Source organism: Galleria mellonella, unplaced genomic scaffold, assembly GCF_026898425.1.
Source record: "Galleria mellonella isolate WM207_F2 unplaced genomic scaffold, CSIRO_AGI_GalMel_v1 utg78, whole genome shotgun sequence".
NCBI classification, from domain to species: domain Eukaryota; kingdom Metazoa; phylum Arthropoda; class Insecta; order Lepidoptera; family Pyralidae; genus Galleria; species Galleria mellonella.
Window position 1 is genome coordinate 1,123,505 of NW_026442151.1, and position 18,426 is coordinate 1,141,930.

An 18,426-nucleotide genomic window follows, 5' to 3' on the forward strand; every position below is an offset into this window, starting at 1 on the left:
TCTATTACTAACAATCCCTTTCCTCCCTAAAAAAACTGGGTACTGTTACAAGAATGTCTATTGAAATTGTATAATTGAGGGAAACAATAATGCAAAAATGAAAGCACAGTGCTAATAATAATAATATTATACTAATGACGAACATTGATATGGCTATCAGCTGTTACCACTCAATTTTCATATGGTAGATGTTAACTCTACATTTTGCGATAATACTAAAATTTTAATTTTACAGATAAGTTTAGAAAAACGAAGCCTCAGAATTGACACTATTGGCTACCAACACCCATGCATTTATAACTACAAAATTTAAGTAGTAGGATTCATTATATTTTCACAATATATCATCATCATCTCATCAGCCACTATATGTCCATTGCCGAACACTGCATTCACTGACTCCCTGCAATACATGAAATCATCTTCATCTAGTAGGGGGTCGTCCTACACTGCGTTTGCCCGTACAGGGTCCTCACTCAAGAACCTTATATATACTCCCAAAATATATAATTATTTATTAATATTGTATATATACTGTAAACCCTAATAAAACGCAGGCTATTATTATCGGGAGCCCTAACTATATTTCAAGAATTTGCTGGGAAAATCTACCTAACATAATGTTCGACGGGATATCTGTGGACTATAAAGACTTTGTAAAGGATCTCGGAATATACCTTAACAGAACGCTATCATGGAGCACCCAAATAACAGAGATTAGTAGGAGGGTTTTTGCGATTGTGGGCTCACTCAGAAGGTTACGTAATTTTTTACCTATGGCCACTAGAGTTGCGCTTGCTCACTCCCTTGTCCTTCCTGTCCTTGACTATGCTGATACCTGCTACATTGATCTCACCGAAGACCAACTTAATAAACTTGAGCGTCTCCAAAACCTGTGTATTAGATTTATATTTGGACTTCGTAAATACGACCACATCTCTAATTTTCGCACTCAGCTCAAGTGGCTCCCAATACGTCGACGCCGAGATTGGCATATATTATCTCTTCTTTATTCCTTTCTATTCAATCCTCTTACACCTCACTATCTTAAAGAGCGATTTATATTTCTCGGTGAAGTGCAGAGTCACGCTTCGCGTACCTCAAATAGTCTCCGTTTAAAAACCCCAGCACATACCTCCGTGTACTACACCAAATCCTTTTCCGTTCAGGCAGTGCGCCTATGGAACTCGCTGCCACCGTCTATACGGAGTGCTCAATCCTTGGCTTCGTTTAAAGAACAAGTCAAATCACATTTTCTTTCACTGTAGTTACTCGTTTCCACTCCTTTGTAATTTTTGGACTAGATTTGTCATATTTCCTTGTGTGTGCTATGTATGTATTTATATGTGTATGTTTATGTATTTTGTATGTATGTTATATGTGTATATGTATGTGTATATATATATATATATATATATATTGTTACAGTAAGTAGTTTAATAAATTATATGTATTTGATATTTTTGTGCATTACATGTTTTTGTATTTTATGCACGAAAATTATTAATTCATTCTTGCGCCACCTGCCATTTTCTATCTGTTCTCCTTTAACCAAAGGTTGTCTGTAAGAGATTGCTCTAGCGATAAGACCGCCTTTTGTACCTTTATGTGTATATTTCAATCTGTATTTATGTTACTGTATTTCATTTGAATTATTCACTTGTCATTGTATATTTTTATTTATGGTGCAATAAAGAGTTAAATAAATAAATAATATGAAGTAAAGCTTTTTAATTGTAGAGCTGTAACTAGTATCGGGCCATTATTGTTTGATGTATAAGAGGTACGATTGCTCACTGCGCAGGCAGGTGAAAAATTTGGAAAAGCAACAAAATTTTGTTAGCTAATTTTGCTAAAGTTAGATCTGTCTGTATAACAAGGGCTGCTTGCACGTTTTTAGGCAAGCGACGTTACCAAAGTTACAAGAATAACGTGTTATCACATAGAGACGAACGGGCAAGAAATTTTAAGTGGCAAATTGCGAAGGTTTACGTCCACCCACTTCCTTATTGGTTAAGGAGATTTTGTAGAGTGCAAGAGAGTATCCTAATAAGTGTGGTTTTAAGTACCTGACACTGGTCTTCCTAAGGCGTGTTGGTTACAATGTTCCCCATTTCCGCTGATCGTTGGTAATGCCGGCAGCTGAAAGTTTGCGACGACCTGAATAAACCACAGCGATGTCCATCTGAGCCAGAAAGTGGGAAGTAACCGTATCATAGTTCATCATAAGAGAGATTTTATTATAAAATTACAAAGCGTATAAAAAAATACAAAATAATTTATATAAAAAATACGTATAAAACAGTTTGTCTACTGCTGAAAGGCTGGGCTTTTCTAGGTATTATGTTTTATACTTTTAATATGAAATTCGTGCAGTCCGCGGCATATACAAACTGTGCCGTTCGACGCCGCGCCTCTTCGAAGATAGTCCAAGAAGAATAAGAAGGTAGTTAGTCCATAGCGCCACACGTAACAGACATTGGTAGATATTTCGTGGTAACGACGAAAAATCGTAGGTATGATGTTGATTTAAGACATTACTTCTATATTTGTTGTTTAATTGCTACGCATAATAAGTTTTAAGCTAGTCTTAAATTCTTAGATAATCCTTCAGATTCCAATGACTCGGGGTTACCAATTAAGAGAAACGGGTAAATAAAAAAAAAGGCTTGATAGAGTAGTTATCTTTATCTTGTTATAACATCAGAAGGATAATAAAAAGAGTCAGGAAGCAAAAGATGATATAAAATAAATAAGAAGGAAAATATGGTACAAAAAAGATTTTTTTATAACATGGAAAATACAGGCAAAGGACATCTCAACAAAGCAGGACTTATCACATGCCTTTTCAATTTAGGACTTTGCATCTATCCTCAAGTGACGTTGATGCAGAAAAGGATTTATTGGTCAAAATCGAATGACTGCTAGTAATTTTACCGTCCGAACTAATATTAGTAAAGTCATTCAAAGCTGCAAAATATTTTTGAGAATCTCTTAAAAATGCTGACGAAAATCGTGGACCTGCAAGGAAAGCCAAGGTGGTTTTCCTTACGATCCAGCCGTTATCTGTTCACTATCGATCATAAGGATTCCCACATTGACTGCCATAAGGAACAGTCTCAAGCCACTTGCATTCATTGAGGTTGTTACATTGAAATTTGAGGTTGAAGGTGGTTCTACACTGCATTTTCCGTATGAGGAGCAGATGAAGCATTGTAATTTATTGCTAAAAGTATTAATTAGAGATAGAAGTTTGATTTTATAATTAACACTTTAGTTACAGCGAACTAAATGTTTAATAGCAGTCTTAAAATAATAGGCTGTCTTAAATTTTATGTTTAATTTTAAGAGCAAAATTTGTAACTAATTGATAAGTGTAGCTATAGATAGCCATGCTATTAACCATTTAATTCTAAAACCTCTCTCCTATCTCTAATTAATACTTTTACAGATAAAATACTTAAAATGCTTCATCTGTATCTATGAATTCACTTCAAATTATATCACAATTTCGGCGTTCATAAATTTATTTCATTTACATTCAACAATACAACATTGAAATTCAACAGAAATCTCTGATTTATATTATGAAACATCTACATAGACAGTACACTAGACGCTTAGATTATATTTAGATGTTAATGAAGATTAATGATGTCTTCTCATTTATAAATAAAAACGAACACAGTATTACATAAATTAATTATTTAATAAAGTAACATTGCAACTAAACACATATTATTTTTAGAGAATAGAAATTTAAACTTCGCAAATAGTATACAAATATTTGGATAAATAGTTTATTTTATCCAAATGACAAATTATAAGGTGTCTTTATAGTTTAGAGCTAAAGATGAATCGAACTTTTAATTGTACAAAAGTCTGAACGCCGACTTTATGAAAGATAGTCAAAGAAATTATAGTAGTGCCCGATCCGACCAAACTTCCATTTTCGATTCCACTATGTCTTTTGGTTATGTTAGTTTAAAAATTTACTAAAATTACGTCCGAAACCGAAACTAGGTTCGACAACTTATTTAAGGATATTTGTAATTTCCCCTACCTTACATGACGGTACACATTTGATAGCTCATCTATTAGCGTTGCGGTGTCTGACAATCTTATTACAGTCTACCTTCGAATTTTATTTAATAAAATTAATTTACAAACTTGCTTTTTTTCTGTATGTTGTATCAGTAGTTAACTGTCGACTGCTGAATACCCCCCACAAGGGTTGGCGACCGCAATTTGGCTTTTGGTGATGTTTTAAGAGGTTTATGTTTTTACCTGTTTTACAGGATTTTTTACAGAAAATTTATTATTACTTTCAGCCGTTAATTGTCCACTGCTGAACATAAGCCTTACCCATAAAGGGAATTTTGCTAGTTGTCGCCACGCTTGGCAGGCGGGTTGGCAACCGTAGTTAGGTTTTTACAGCTGTTTTAAGAGAGACGCTACTGCCTATTTCTCCATCATAAGTTCCCTTAGTCGCCTCTTACGACACCTACGAGAAAGGAAGGGGTAGCCCATTTTATACCGGGACATTTTATACAGCGATTTTTCCCGTATATATTATAATAACTCTTTTATTCTATGATATGAATTCAAAATAAAATACCAATCTTGGTATTTTTAGTTGGTAATTTTTTTATTAAAATAAATGCTTACCCTTTATAAATATTTCTTATTTGAATTTTGAATAAAGTAATACTAGTTTAATATTACAAATGTGCAAATTTGTAAGGATATTTGGATGATTGTATGTTCATTACTCAACAATGCTTAAATGGTTGCATGGATTTGAATAAAATTCGGTACATGGATAGGTTTTATCTTAACAAATCCTACTTTATATACTAATACACATGGGGAAAGCTGCAGGAAATAGTGAATTTATAATTGTGCTTTAATGAATACACATTTTCAATTAAATAAATCTAGTTGTTTTACGCGGCTTTATCTACATGAATTAAACAGTATATTCTATGTGTTAAGTTAGGATATCACCTACCAGTGTACGAAATTCATTCAGCCGTTTAAGTGTGATACAGTAACAAACATCTGTTTCGGTCGGACACTAAAATCTAGACCACATATTTAAATTATTTACCACAATTTTAACTTAATAATAACTTATTCAGAACATAAAATAATATAATAACTGTTATCAGTTCATACAATTATTATTATAATAGTATTTAGGTATTTTAATTTTAAGAGAGGTACATGATATTATGATGTGATTTGATGTTTTTACAAATTGCTGAATAGCACCTTGTGGAAGGTAGATATATCCGGTTCTACATTAGAATTAGTACTATATAGTGCTGGCTTTGTATTGCTCCTGAAAAAAAAATATCGATTATTGAAGTCTTAAAAAAAGGAGTTGATTCCTTTTTATTCTATTGCAGTTTGCTTGCTGCTCACTGTAATGTGGCAACACATTACAGTTTCATATACTCAAGAGAAATTGGGCATAAAGAGTGGTATGTTTGTTCATCTAATAATAATAATAATATATCGCCAATTATATGTATTTAATATTGGACAGAGTTATCAATTTGTAGGATGATATGAATGATTCAGGCAATTCAGCATAGTAAAATGCAGTGTAGTACGACCCCCAATTAGATGGAGTTATGACAAATATGTAGCAAGTGAGTGGATATAGAGGGCTCAGAACAGTGATTTAGTCTAAGGAGAACCCATGTTCAACAGTCTTACATTACTTACATATTATATGAATTATGTTTCATCTATTTTTAGCAAGAAATTGTAATAGAGATTTTGAACTATCAGTTTCTAAACTTTTTTCTAAAATTGAAAGTTCAGTGAAAGTATTATGTTATGGACCATGAACCACTTAATTTTAAAATACTTCTGATTCAAATCTATTATAAATTTAGTTCATACTGGTTCTTTTTTGATCAAATTGAAATTTTAGTATCAGTGATAGCGCTTTACAATCAACCCCAAGATAAAATTTATAGCAGATAGTGACAAAAAAAAGTAATAAAAAGTCACGAAATATTATACAGTGCTGATAATAACCTTGATGGCATTGTGGGTGAGCGAGGTGTCACTAGGAGACAATTCATTGGCTGACCATCCAGTTGTCGATTGTGATATAGGTCTACAGCTCTCTGTGCGTCTTCCAATGTTTTATAAATAACCTCTGCCGTACCAGGACGTACCAAGCGTGATTCTAGCATCCCACCAACATCTCCAAATAATTCCTAAAACATAAGTAAATTAGATGCATTAAAATATTATCAAGCATTAAAAATAGGAACAAACAATCTTCTGGAGCAGTGGCCCCTCAACGTTTAGAAATTCTCAGAACAGTGAGGTTGCCCCGTAAGGCATGTGAAAATTCCAGAAAGCGTTTGTACTTTTGGGCGGAGCTGGGGTGGTCGTACTAGCCACGACTCATACGCACAACGACCCAAATGAGAGGCTAAATGCGGAAAAGAGAGTCCAATTTACATTACATGGTTTCAGGAGATTAGAAAACTTCTTATCCAAAAAGCGAAGAGTATGACAACCGCTGGATGGGTCATATTGATTGATTGACATTATTATAGTATAAAAATGATAAGGGCGAAAGGAAAAGAAATTTAAGACATACTTCTATATCCCCTCCAGTAACAGTATTTCGCAGGTTGCTCACAATTATTCTGTATTCAAGAATGGGTTTTTCATTTTTTTCCGTTTTCTTATCATTTCTCAGAGCTGCCATAGGTCTTTTTTTAAGGATTGATGGAGGTCTGGGTGGACTTCTTTCTTTTTCTGCTAACATAGTTCTGCAATATACAAAATATTTACAATATACTATATTATTTATATTTATTCTAGGTAATGAATATAACCTTATTTCTTGTAAATTTGTTAAGAGCGTTCATAACGTAGTATGACAACAGTGCGATTATTTCAATTTTCAAAAACAGACAATTTACAATATTTACTATTTAAAACGTGCTATGCCAATGAAGTAAACTACTTTTTTGTAGGAGTTTTTAAGATAAACATTTCCATTATACATTACATACGTGTTACTCTAACGGTTTTTGTAGCGCAAGCCGGAATAGCTCGCAGATAGCAGAAATTTTTCCTACTTGGCACTTATCATTATATTTTGGACAACTTACACAAAATATCTTTACAAATTATAGCCTATGTATTATTTGATGTAAAGGTTATATTATACTAAAGTTTCATTAAAATCCATTCAGTAGATTTTACGTAAAAGAGTAACAAACATCCATACATACAAACTTTCGCGTTTATAATATTAGTAGGGATATACTTTCTTAAGTTTATGGAGAGATGTATTTTTTTATATGTAAGCCATGGTTAATCTGTAGTAATTAATTACAAATGCAATTAATACACTTTGATTTGTATAGTTGTAAAAGTTGTTTCCCTGCACTCTATCTATTGTAAAAAAATAATAATTTTATAGTTCACTGTTCCCAGAAAATGATAACTGTTAGATCTTCACTTTTTAGGAAAGATAAAAGGAAAAAAGATTTTTTTTTGTCTGTTGAGTAATGTAATTTATTACTAGTTTGCATCTAAAACTGGTTTAAATGTTTTATTATCATATCAGCCTTTATCTGTTCACTGCCGTACATAAGCCTACTAAGGTGTTGCTAGTGGTTGCCATGCTTGGTAGACGGATTGGCAACCGCAGTCCAGCTTTAGAGATGTTTTAAGAGGAACGCTGCTGTCCATCCTTTGCCCTCCCTTAGTCGCTTTTTTAAATGTTTATTCTATACATATAATTCATCCAGTATATATACAAAAATATTCGAAAAAGTATACCATGTGTTAATGCAGAATTAGTCTATCTGTGCATCAAATTTCATTCAAGTCTGTTTAGCCGTTCAAGTGGAATAATTCATTAATAAATATAATTTAATTATTTTAGACAGTGAACACTGTTATATCAATTTATTAGATTAAAATTAATCTTACTAATATAATAAAATTGTAACTAAACTATGTCGGTACATGGGATATACTAAATATACATATGAGGGGGTTTAATAAGAGCAATAGAAGCTAAAACAATAAATTTTAGAAATTTAATAAATAAACAAACACTACTGTATCAAATTAGATAAGGTTCACAGTTGTGTTTTTGAAGGTTTAATTTAAATTTGGGTATATGTTTTATTTTGATGCGTCATCTAAACGTAATTTTTTGTAAAAAAAAATAAATACAGTATATATTAATGAGAAATGATACAAAAGGCGGCTTTATCGCCTTTTATCGGTTTATTTACTTCTAAAGTTCATGCATACGAAGTAGCAGATGAAATGCTAATTTACTATAGTATTCTATGTAAAGCTGGAACAAATGTATCGAAAATTAGTTGTTAATTGAACTATTTTATTCCATTTTTATTGTTATATTTTTTAGGAAAAAGAAAATAGTACCTAACCGTGTTTAAAATTAATATTCCAAAATAGAACGGAATAAGAATATTATTGTAAATAAATTTAATTTTATCATTACTTGAGTTATTAAGAAATTATTCACCAAAATTGTGTTGTAATATAATAATACAGAAAAGAAAAAAAAAAAACTATGAATACTGTTATGTTTTTTAAAAACTATTTTAATTAACAATAGAAAGATCATGAAAAATATAGATGTATTGAAACCTGTAAATTTCCAACATGAGATAAACATTAAAACTATGGTAATGTCAGTTATCATTTTAATCTTCAGGGATGGTGAGATAATGGAAATATTAATGAAATTGTCAGTTCCACTTGTCCCTCCAATAATGAAGGATCAAAATTTTAAAGCAAAGATGTTTCAGTAAAGAGGCATTATCATACTTCTTTGACCCTACTATTGAATTTTTTGTTTCAATTAGTTTTGTATAAGACAATAACTGTATAACGCTGCTTCGCAGGATGAATAAAAACGACGTAATGAAAAGTGAAACTAAGAAAAAATCAAATCAATATTTTAAGATTATTAAATTAAATACCAGAATTGAATTATCTGAAAATACATGAACTGCAAAATTATATTATTATTATTTTCAAACGAAAACTTACCGATGCATTATTGAACTTTTGTTATCCCTGGAATCAATATTGTGAGCAATTATTCTCAGTTGCATACTCGCTTTTCTGTTGGAGTCGGTAATTTTTGAAGGCATTGGCTCTTCGCCCATGGGGTCATCAATCAATTCTATGTCATTCTCAACAGTTCTAACTATTGGTTTTGGTCTTGGTATTTCACCTGTTTTTAAATAATGTTTATTTTAAATAATAATAATAATATAATAAGAAATAAAAAATATCAATTAATGCACTTTCATGTCATTTATGTTTGTCAAGATTTTTTAATGATTGTTGAATCCAGCAAACAGAATTAGCCTTATCGGCTATGGGTATTGGTAAAAAAAAGTTGATTAATGCTTATTTAAAATAAATCAGATAATTGGTATCAGCGAAAGATAAAAAGTATGGATGAAAATAGGACAGTTGGTTCATCGTGATGAATACAATAACAAATAAACCACGATAGATCTAAGGGAACTGCATTGAGGTTTATCTGATATATCCACATTGTCTGCAATGAAACTAGTAGATTACCAATTACTATTACCAATAATCCCTTACCATCTTTTTTTTTCATTAAAAATATGCATAGCAAAATAAGTGAGAAGCATGCTTGTTTCGTACGTAAGTATTTAGTGAGTAATAAATGGCTTTGTTCAGTTTTATAATAGTTTTACATTAATTGGAAAGTAAATCCAAAAAAAGTATTAACTTTTTATTTTAATTATAAATTTTTAAACTCACTTCTGAATTTGGACTCAAATGAATGATTCTCCATAAACTTTTTGTTATTAATTTGACGTCGGGATGAAATCCTGGAGTGGCTAAGAGGTTGTGATACCACCTGTCTAGAGGAATCCATGAAAACTGTAAATAAATGCCATTATTATATTCTTGTCATTATTTCAGTAAGTCAAATAAATATTATGTTTTATTTAACACATATTTTACTTGATGTTTATATCAAGTATGCCAGTCTTGCAGCATTTAAAAGAGGAAATATTGAAGACAATTCTGAAACATCATTCTCAGCACCAGTATAAACTATATTTTTCAATCAACATCAAAAAAGAGGCTCTTAATTTAGTCATTTTTAAAAGTTTGTTGCCTCATAAATCCATCAATTGTAAACCAATTTGAAAAATTCTTATTTATCTGATAAGATATACTTACAGATTGATCCCATAAATTTTTTTATCAAAATTGGTTTAGTATTTTAGTTTTTAGATCTAAATAACTGATTTTTCACAATTGAAATAGATTTCTTTTTTGTGCTTTAGAACTGGTTTACATTCGATTTTTGACAGCCCATACCATAAAAATTTTGCTATACTATTACCATTAGCTATATTATATAATATTAACTATAAAATTAAAATTGTTAAAGGAATAATAATATAGTATAAACATCCCCATTCACCATTATTATATTAAAAATATTTTACCTATTTCATTACTCAGACCTCTTAGCCCAGTTCATACTTAATATTAAAAGCATTAGATAAATTTTATGGCTATCATCTTACTAATATCTCTATATGTTTATTTTAGCATCATGCAAAAATTACTACATCAAATTGGATAAAGTTTTTATAACTGTTTCTGAAGGTCCAACATAAAATTTGATTTGATTTATATTGATATATCATGTAAAAACGGTCTATTTCATTATTGTTACTACTTTTGAAATCTATACTTATGAAGTACCAAGCAAAAAGGTTGTTATTTATATGATTAAAAAATGTATATATACCTCTTTCTTTATTGGAGATAGTCCTAATAAATTTGCCATGAGATTGAAAATTGTTTCTTCCTTGAAGTTGAGCCTGTGAAAAAATTAGATTACAGTTTATATTAGCAATCTAGTTAATACATACCCTATAATTTATATCCTTTATAATGTCATGAACATTATTAAATAGCAAATTTAACACATCTTGTGTCACAGTTATTTAATTATTGCACAATAAAACATGTCTCCCTTTATTTTGTACTACTTTTTACCAATGGGCATATCCAATACAAGTTTATTGTTTTAGATAAAAAGTAGGCCAAGTCCTTTTTCATATCATATAAAATGCATACAACAAATTTCAAAATAATTGTTAAGCTATTAAGGTGTTAAGATGTAAGAAATTACCTTTTGTACTTTATTTATATATTTTTAATAAATACATAAAAGTTAATTTCTTTATTTTCACCATAAAACCATCATAACAAACAAGTATACCAAGAAAAACAGAGGATTGTTTGAGATGCCACACATTCCACTTACTATAATATATACAGTGAACACTCGATATAAGCAATCTCTCTATAAGCAAGCCCTATATAAGCAACTTTTTTTAGATCAACTGTTCTGTATAAGCAACTTACATGATAGAATGAGCAAAAGAAAATGACTTACCATGGAATGAGGTTTTTGTTACAAAGAATAAGAGAAAAAGCTATAATAAAGAAATATATATATAATTGTTTTTGTTCGTTTTGGCAATTAGTGTTGTATTAAACCAAAAATTTATAAAATTTGATATAAATGTAGTTATTATTTGAATATAAATAATAACTACACTTATAAAATGTTTTCTTTTGTAAAATAAAACTGAATTTATTACACATAGCTTAGATAGTAAAAGAAATAAGTAACAGTATTTTCCAGACAGTATTTTTATGCTCCTTTTTCCCCTATAAGTAACTTTTCACAATAAGAAACTTTTTTATTGAAATTGGTTCAAATGAGTTGCTTATATAGTTATCACTATATATTGTAGAATATATAACATTGCATATACAACTAAACAAGTTTATATATTTTATTACACTCACATTTTTTCACAAAATCAAACAATTTTAGTGAATACCCACATTTGATATACAATCATGATATCAATACAAGTGTTGTGTTATACAAGACTACTTTAATACAGAGTATTTACAGGTTGTTCAAAAAATAATATTTTAATTAATATTAGTAAAGATAATGATGATTGCAATACATACAATACACAAAGTAAACAGCAGTGAATACAAACTATATTTCTATAATAAATATGAAAAAAATAACATAATATGATATACTTAATATGAATTTTCTATATGTACTTTTTTAATATATAATTTTCTATATTTTAAATAAGTATCTATAGGTACCTATAGGTTTCTATTGGGGAAAACTATTTATTTACATATAAATACATAATTGTATATAAACTGACTGTTACTGCAACTTACTCTTTTTTTTCGAAGCAGATCTAGTTTCAATCGAGCATCTTTTTGTTTTGCTAGTTCAGCTAACTTTTCTCGTGCATCTGATATTTGGGTCCTTTTCTTAGATATAATTTTATTTCTAGCATCGTTAAGTGGCAATTTAAAATTCTGTGTACGTTGTTTCCCTCTATTCATCTTCATTGGTGATTTTTGTAATTTTGTAGGTCTGAAATATTTTTGTAATTGAAATTGAAGTTATAATTGCAAAACATTAATATTTGTTTAAAACAATTAAAAATAAATGCTATATCTGTTATTTTTCGTTGCTTTAGCTATTTAAATTGTGACCGAATAATACCTATCTCTTTTTTTCTTTTGAATAATATCTTCCAAACTCATATCTACGTAGGAAGACATGGCATAAATATAACACGAAAAATAAACAACGCCGAGACAAAATATATAACTTTAGACGTAACTAATAAATTAAATATAAATCTAAATGGTTTATTCACTTTCAACCTTACAAATATTAAAATAATTCACTAAGTAAGGACCGACTAAAACCACAGCACATAGAACAAATAAGCATAGAGCAAATAATTTACATAGTAAAGAAATTACAGATGAATATTACAGAGTAAAAAATCTATTAAATTCTAAGAGAATTAGATAGATTTTTTACTCTGTAATATTCATTTATTAATTTTTTATAATTTTCATTATCTTCGAAAAATTAACACAAAGATTTTGGAATCTTGTTTTTAGAGTTAACATAATTTTCCATTTTTACGTTTCCTGAATATAAATCCGCTGTTAGTTTTTAAAACGTAACGTACGATTACTTACTCTGATTCAATCACTTAGTCTTTAGGCGACATAGTCTCTTTAATCTGTGACATACTTTCTCTAATCTGTGCAGTTGACCTGTTTTATTTTTCATTGTTACGTTTTTCCTTTATTTCACATAATATTTATTAAATTAATTTATATCTATTCGATTATGAAATGAAATTGAAATATCACACACGAACAATTCAGTTTGAAATCTGTGCTTTTACAGTTTTTGTAATTGGCTTCTAAACGAATTATACATAAACATTTATCAGTTGTTACACCTATTAAAAATGGATCGAGAAGAAGGTGAAATGAGTGATGACAATGAAATGCTTGTCGATGATGCAAAGGAAGATACACCTGCTAGCGATTTTAAATGCACCACGGTTAGTAGTATTAGTAGACCCGATTCTGCGTTGCTGTTTTTGTAAATCTATCTCTTAACCTTATACAGTGGTATCTCGATATGCGAATGCCCTAATATATGAGTGTATTGAGATACGAGTCGCTGAATGACCGATACTTTGCTTTGAGATGAGAACAAGATTTGAGATACGGGTAATGACACACTACACTGCTTCACATGACCCCAACACGCAGGGTGGATGTTGGTGTCTAACAGTTTCTCCCTCCTCAGACTAACACTTAACAAAAACAACTGAAGTGGTTTTTTGGGAGTACGGAATGCTATTACATTGCAATTAATTTCAATGGAAAAAAATTCTTCTAGATCTAAACAATTTGATATATGAGTAAGGTTATGGAACGAATTAAACTTGTATGTCGAGGTAACACTATATTTCAATTTGTTAATTTTACAAAATTACTGTCATCATAAATGAAAATTGTGGTTGTCAATCCGCTTACCATGTGTGGCAACTATTGGCAAAACCATTCAAGGCGAAAGCTTATGTTCTGCAGTGGATAGTTAATGGTTGATATGATAACATGATGATATACTAAATGATTCAACAAATTTTAATTAAATTATATTTACAGATGGACCTTGATTATACTGATTTTATAGGGTATTTTTTTAAATATAAATTTATATATTTTACTTTCTTTTTATGTAAAATCTATGATCATCTTTTAATAATTTGTTACTTTATTTTCATAATTTTACAGTTGTATAGAGCTGGAAAGGAGGGTATATTTATACAGAAATTGGAAAAAATTGATGCTTCAAAAATAGAAGAAAGAGCAAATCGATTTGGCTTAAATTTGACTGGAAATAGGATAGTGACACAAAGGCAAATTGATGACCTTTATACCAATTGTGGCATTGAGAGTGGAAATGAAAGACACTTTCGTTTTGAAGCTATTCATTTACATGGTGTTAATGGATTAAATACTAGAGAAGTATTTGAATATTTAGAGGATTATAAACCTGTTTCTTTAGAATGGTTAGATGACCTCTCTTGTAAGTAAATAATAAACATTTCACAATACTTTTAAGATTAACCTAATACATACATCAAAAAAGTCTAAGCAACACATACTATTTGAAATTATTAATCAATTATTATATCATTTCTTACCAAGTAGGTAATACCTATGTAAACTTTTTGATCTAGAGGACATATTGGCTGCTTGAAAAAAAATTGAGTATCATTTGTTTTTTTTTCACAAATTCAAAAGCAAATGCATTTGTTTGAATTTTATAGTGTTTTCGTTAGTTATAAAAATTTAGTATTCTGTATTAATTTTATGATTTAAACAATAATTTGAAAAAGTTTTTACCAATTTGGATTTTGAGTAATTTTTTACGTCATGGAGCGACGTCATTGGATGCAGATGAAATGTAAAGAGTTGTAGGGATGTTGCAAGCGGGAAGAAGTCAATCACAGATATCTCGGCATTTTGGTGTCAACTGAAGCGTTATTTGCCATCTTCATCAGCATAACACTAACACGGGAGATCCTGCTGAGCAGCACCCAGGTCGAGGAAGGTGTACAACCACACGGCAAGATCGAGACATACAACTGACTGCAAGACGCCAACTGATGTTAACCACCCGAGAGATAGGTTTAAGGCTACAAAATTCAAGTAGTGTTGTTGTTAGCTGTCAAACTGTGCGAAATTGACTGCATGAGTATGGCCTACGAGCGCGACGGCCAAGTAGGTCCCCACCGGGACCCCGACTGGGCTTGACTAGTACACTCGGTGGAATTCAATTAACATTAACAGGGGCTTTATCTAATCCCCTGGGAAATCTCACGGGCGCAACTCAACTTAGTGCATTGAATACGAGCTTGACCCGTACAAGTGCATATAGAACAACTGGTACTTATACAAATCCACTACTATCAAGTGGCTTAGGAACAAATACTATGAACATTAAATTAAAACCTCTAGACGAAATCGATCAAGGGAATCGCGCTCGTCGAAATAAATAGTGTAGAGAACACATTCCATGGACCTGGGAACAATGGGATAAAATTTTATTTTGCGATGAGTCTCGATTTGGGTTCAAGCCTGATACTAGAAGGGTACCATCGTCCTGGAAATACTGAGGTGCGTTCAGGAAGTGCATCCTTACAACGGCTCAACAGTTATGGTATGGGCGGGTATTATGAAGAACAGACGAACTGAGCTCGTTTTTGTAAATAGTAACATGAACACTGTAAATTACATTGAGGATGTTCTAAGGCCGTCTATTATGTCCGTCCATTCGCACAAACGCTTGGCTCCAATTTTACGTTGATGCATGACATTGAGCATTCGCATACAGCTTTGCACACACGGGAATACTTGCCAAGGGAAAACATCCTGGTATTGCTTTGGCCTGCACAATCACCAGACCTCAACCTCATCTAGCATGCATGGGACATGTTCCAGAGACGTGTTTTAAAGGACTTGGATGGAGTGACAACAACCCAACAACTGATGTACTTACTAAAATTTCATTGACAGTGATTGCTGCAAGATAACATTAATAGTCTCATCAAATCTATGAATAATCGGTGCCAGCAAGTTCTCCATAATAGAGGCTGCCACACTTTGTATTAATTTATGCAATTTTTGTACAACCATTTAATTTTAGTTTAAGTTTAGTTGATTAGGCACCTTACTCTGTACTACGTACATATAGTACTTACCTAATAATACAGTACTACTTACGTAATTATTGTTAATTTTGATTATTAAAAAAAAATTGTTGTTTAATATCGAAAAAGCATGAAAAATATATTAATTAAAATTTTTAATATCGCATTAAAAGATTTAATGCAAAAACACATTGTAAAATTGAAATTTGTATGTGTTGCTTAGACTTTTTTAATGTGTTTATTTTAATGTTATAATTTCAAAAAATTATTGCATCAAGGACCGCCACTAAATTAAAATTATAATAATTCTGACTAAATCTATTAGAAAATAAGTCTACATTGGTCCTTACAATAATGATTTTGGTGCAATATCAAATTAAAATTTTAATTTTAGAAAATCAACCTGAGGATACACCCCATTGTCTATATTAACAATTATAATTTATTGATTATTAATGATTATAAATAATGACTGTTATAAAAGGTTATTTAGTTTAAATAATTAGTGTTTTCTTTTAGGTAATATTGTTTTTCAAGATCATATCACTGCTGCATTGGCTTTATTAGTACATTCTCGTGAAATCAAAAGTGAAGAAATCAAAAATGTGCTTTCTGAAAAATCGCATCATTATTGGAGGGAAGGCATGCCGCATCCAAAAAATGATTTAATATTAATGCGTTTTGCAACTAATGGAGATAAGAAAATGACCAAAAAGCAATTACAAAATAAATACAAAAATAGTATCTATGAACATAATATGGATTCTGTTAGTAAAAATCCTTGGGGAGATCTATGCAAATCATGGGGTGTTTATGATCACCAAGAAGTTTTCCAAAGAAAACTGCCAAAGAATGATTATAAAGATGAATTAGAAGAATCTAATGAAGTGGTGCAAATTAAAAATAAAAAACTAGCAATGCGCCTTGGTAAAAGAAGTTATAAAAGTGAAGACAGTGGTTCAGACTCAGAGTGGAAGAAGAAATCTAAGACACCCAGAATGAGAATGCATGCTGATGATGAAGAAACAAAGAAAAAGCAAGTTCAAATATCAAGGGAAGGATCAGAGGAAAATGAAACTTATCCACCATTATCTATTGAAGTGGTCAATTCTCATAGTAGTTATGTACCGAGGAATCCAACAAAATTATCTGATAAATTTAGAAGTAATAAAAATAAAGTACAAAAAGATAGAATTCACTCTAGATTAGGTGTTAAAGTAATTCCTCAAGAGGATCCCGAGTACAGTGATGATACATCATCAGATAGTGCTGATTATAACATCATGAGTAGAGTTCAAAAAGTTAATAGTAAAAATGAGGTTAGTGTGTGGTCTAGATTAGAAACTAAGCAAAGTAATAAAAACTCACAAAATGATTTGAGACAAATTTTAAAATCAAGAAAACATGACGATCTTCGTGATAAAATTGGAAAAATGAAACAGTCTAATTTACGTATTGAGATAGACAATACCTATTGTAAATAATAATTTCAAGTATTTGATCTTAATTTCTAAGTAGTTAATGTTGACTTGAACTAATGATGTCTATCTAATATTTATAATTTACAATTAAAAAATAAATAAACAAGGTGATTAAAGATGCCATTGGTATATTTTTTTTTAAATATAAACGTATACATTTTTTTGTTAACAACATTTATGTACCTTACTTGTATTATTATACACTCACGACAATAATTTCACATTAAGTATTATCAAATATACACACAAATATATTTGGAATTTGTAGTAGTCTTTAAATTATTGCAAATTAAATCTCCAGCGAACTGTAAAATAATTTTTCGGAATATCATGAAAAATATTTTTTGAATTTTTTCTACTAAATCGATACCATGATCACGCGGTTTCAATACAAAGTTCATAAAATTATATACCTACTATGTTCCTTGTGGAAAATCTGTGGTTTCACAAATATTTTTATATTTACTCTAACTTTATACCGACAATTACATACTGTATAGAAATGGAACTGTACTGATATTTGACTTTAAATTGTTAGAACTGGTTTATTTATTTTTTATTATAATGAAGTGAAAAAAGTAAACTTTACCTACTTCTATTATAGTTTTACACAAAATCAGTTTTTGTAAATAAATCTTAAATAGCAATTAAAATATATATTTCTTATACGTATATACTGAAGATTATTTTTAATTCCCAAATTTCCTATTTCCGACACAATCTATAGATAGCCGCTATGAAGAGGTTTTTATGCTATTTAGATATCT

The 18,426-nt window shown here is 30.3% G+C and overlaps 2 protein-coding genes across 2 annotated transcripts; one reads left to right on the forward strand and one right to left on the reverse strand.

Annotated features, from left to right (window-relative positions):
* Positions 1-3,509: 3,509 nt before the first annotated feature.
* LOC113517393 (polymerase delta-interacting protein 3-like) lies at positions 3,510-12,886 on the reverse strand. The gene is made up of 8 exons (XM_026902048.3): positions 12,650-12,886; positions 12,316-12,517; positions 10,838-10,910; positions 9,829-9,951; positions 9,076-9,262; positions 6,629-6,803; positions 6,052-6,236; positions 3,510-5,344 (listed from the first exon to the last, which is right to left on the reverse strand). The coding sequence occupies exons 1-8, from the start codon at positions 12,706-12,708 to the stop codon at positions 5,254-5,256; spliced, it is 1,095 nt and encodes a 364-aa protein (XP_026757849.1). The 5' UTR covers positions 12,709-12,886; the 3' UTR covers positions 3,510-5,253.
* Positions 12,887-13,189: 303 nt separating this feature from the next.
* On the forward strand, positions 13,190-18,331 carry LOC113517493 (nuclear cap-binding protein subunit 3-like). The gene is made up of 3 exons (XM_026902173.3): positions 13,190-13,514; positions 14,257-14,551; positions 16,698-18,331. Exons 1-3 carry the CDS (start codon positions 13,419-13,421, stop codon positions 17,660-17,662), a joined length of 1,356 nt encoding a protein of 451 aa, XP_026757974.1. The 5' UTR covers positions 13,190-13,418; the 3' UTR covers positions 17,663-18,331.
* The last annotated feature ends 95 nt before the right edge of the window (positions 18,332-18,426 follow it).

Excerpts from the sequence above, each read along its gene's own strand:
- LOC113517393 (XM_026902048.3), bottom strand. The coding sequence starts at position 12,708 with ATGTCTTCCTACGTAGATATGAGTTTGGAAGATATTATTCAAAAGAAA. Across the intron at positions 9,952-10,837 it reads TATCTCCAATAAAGAAAGAG|TTTTCATGGATTCCTCTAGA; the intron begins GTATATATACAT and ends ATTTATTTACAG. Across the intron at positions 9,263-9,828 it reads ATTTGAGTCCAAATTCAGAA|GTGAAATACCAAGACCAAAA; the intron begins GTGAGTTTAAAA and ends ATTTAAAAACAG.
- LOC113517493 (XM_026902173.3), top strand. The coding sequence starts at position 13,419 with ATGGATCGAGAAGAAGGTGAAATGAGTGATGACAATGAAATGCTTGTC. Across the intron at positions 13,515-14,256 it reads GCGATTTTAAATGCACCACG|TTGTATAGAGCTGGAAAGGA; the intron begins GTTAGTAGTATT and ends ATAATTTTACAG. Across the intron at positions 14,552-16,697 it reads ATGGTTAGATGACCTCTCTT|GTAATATTGTTTTTCAAGAT; the intron begins GTAAGTAAATAA and ends GTTTTCTTTTAG.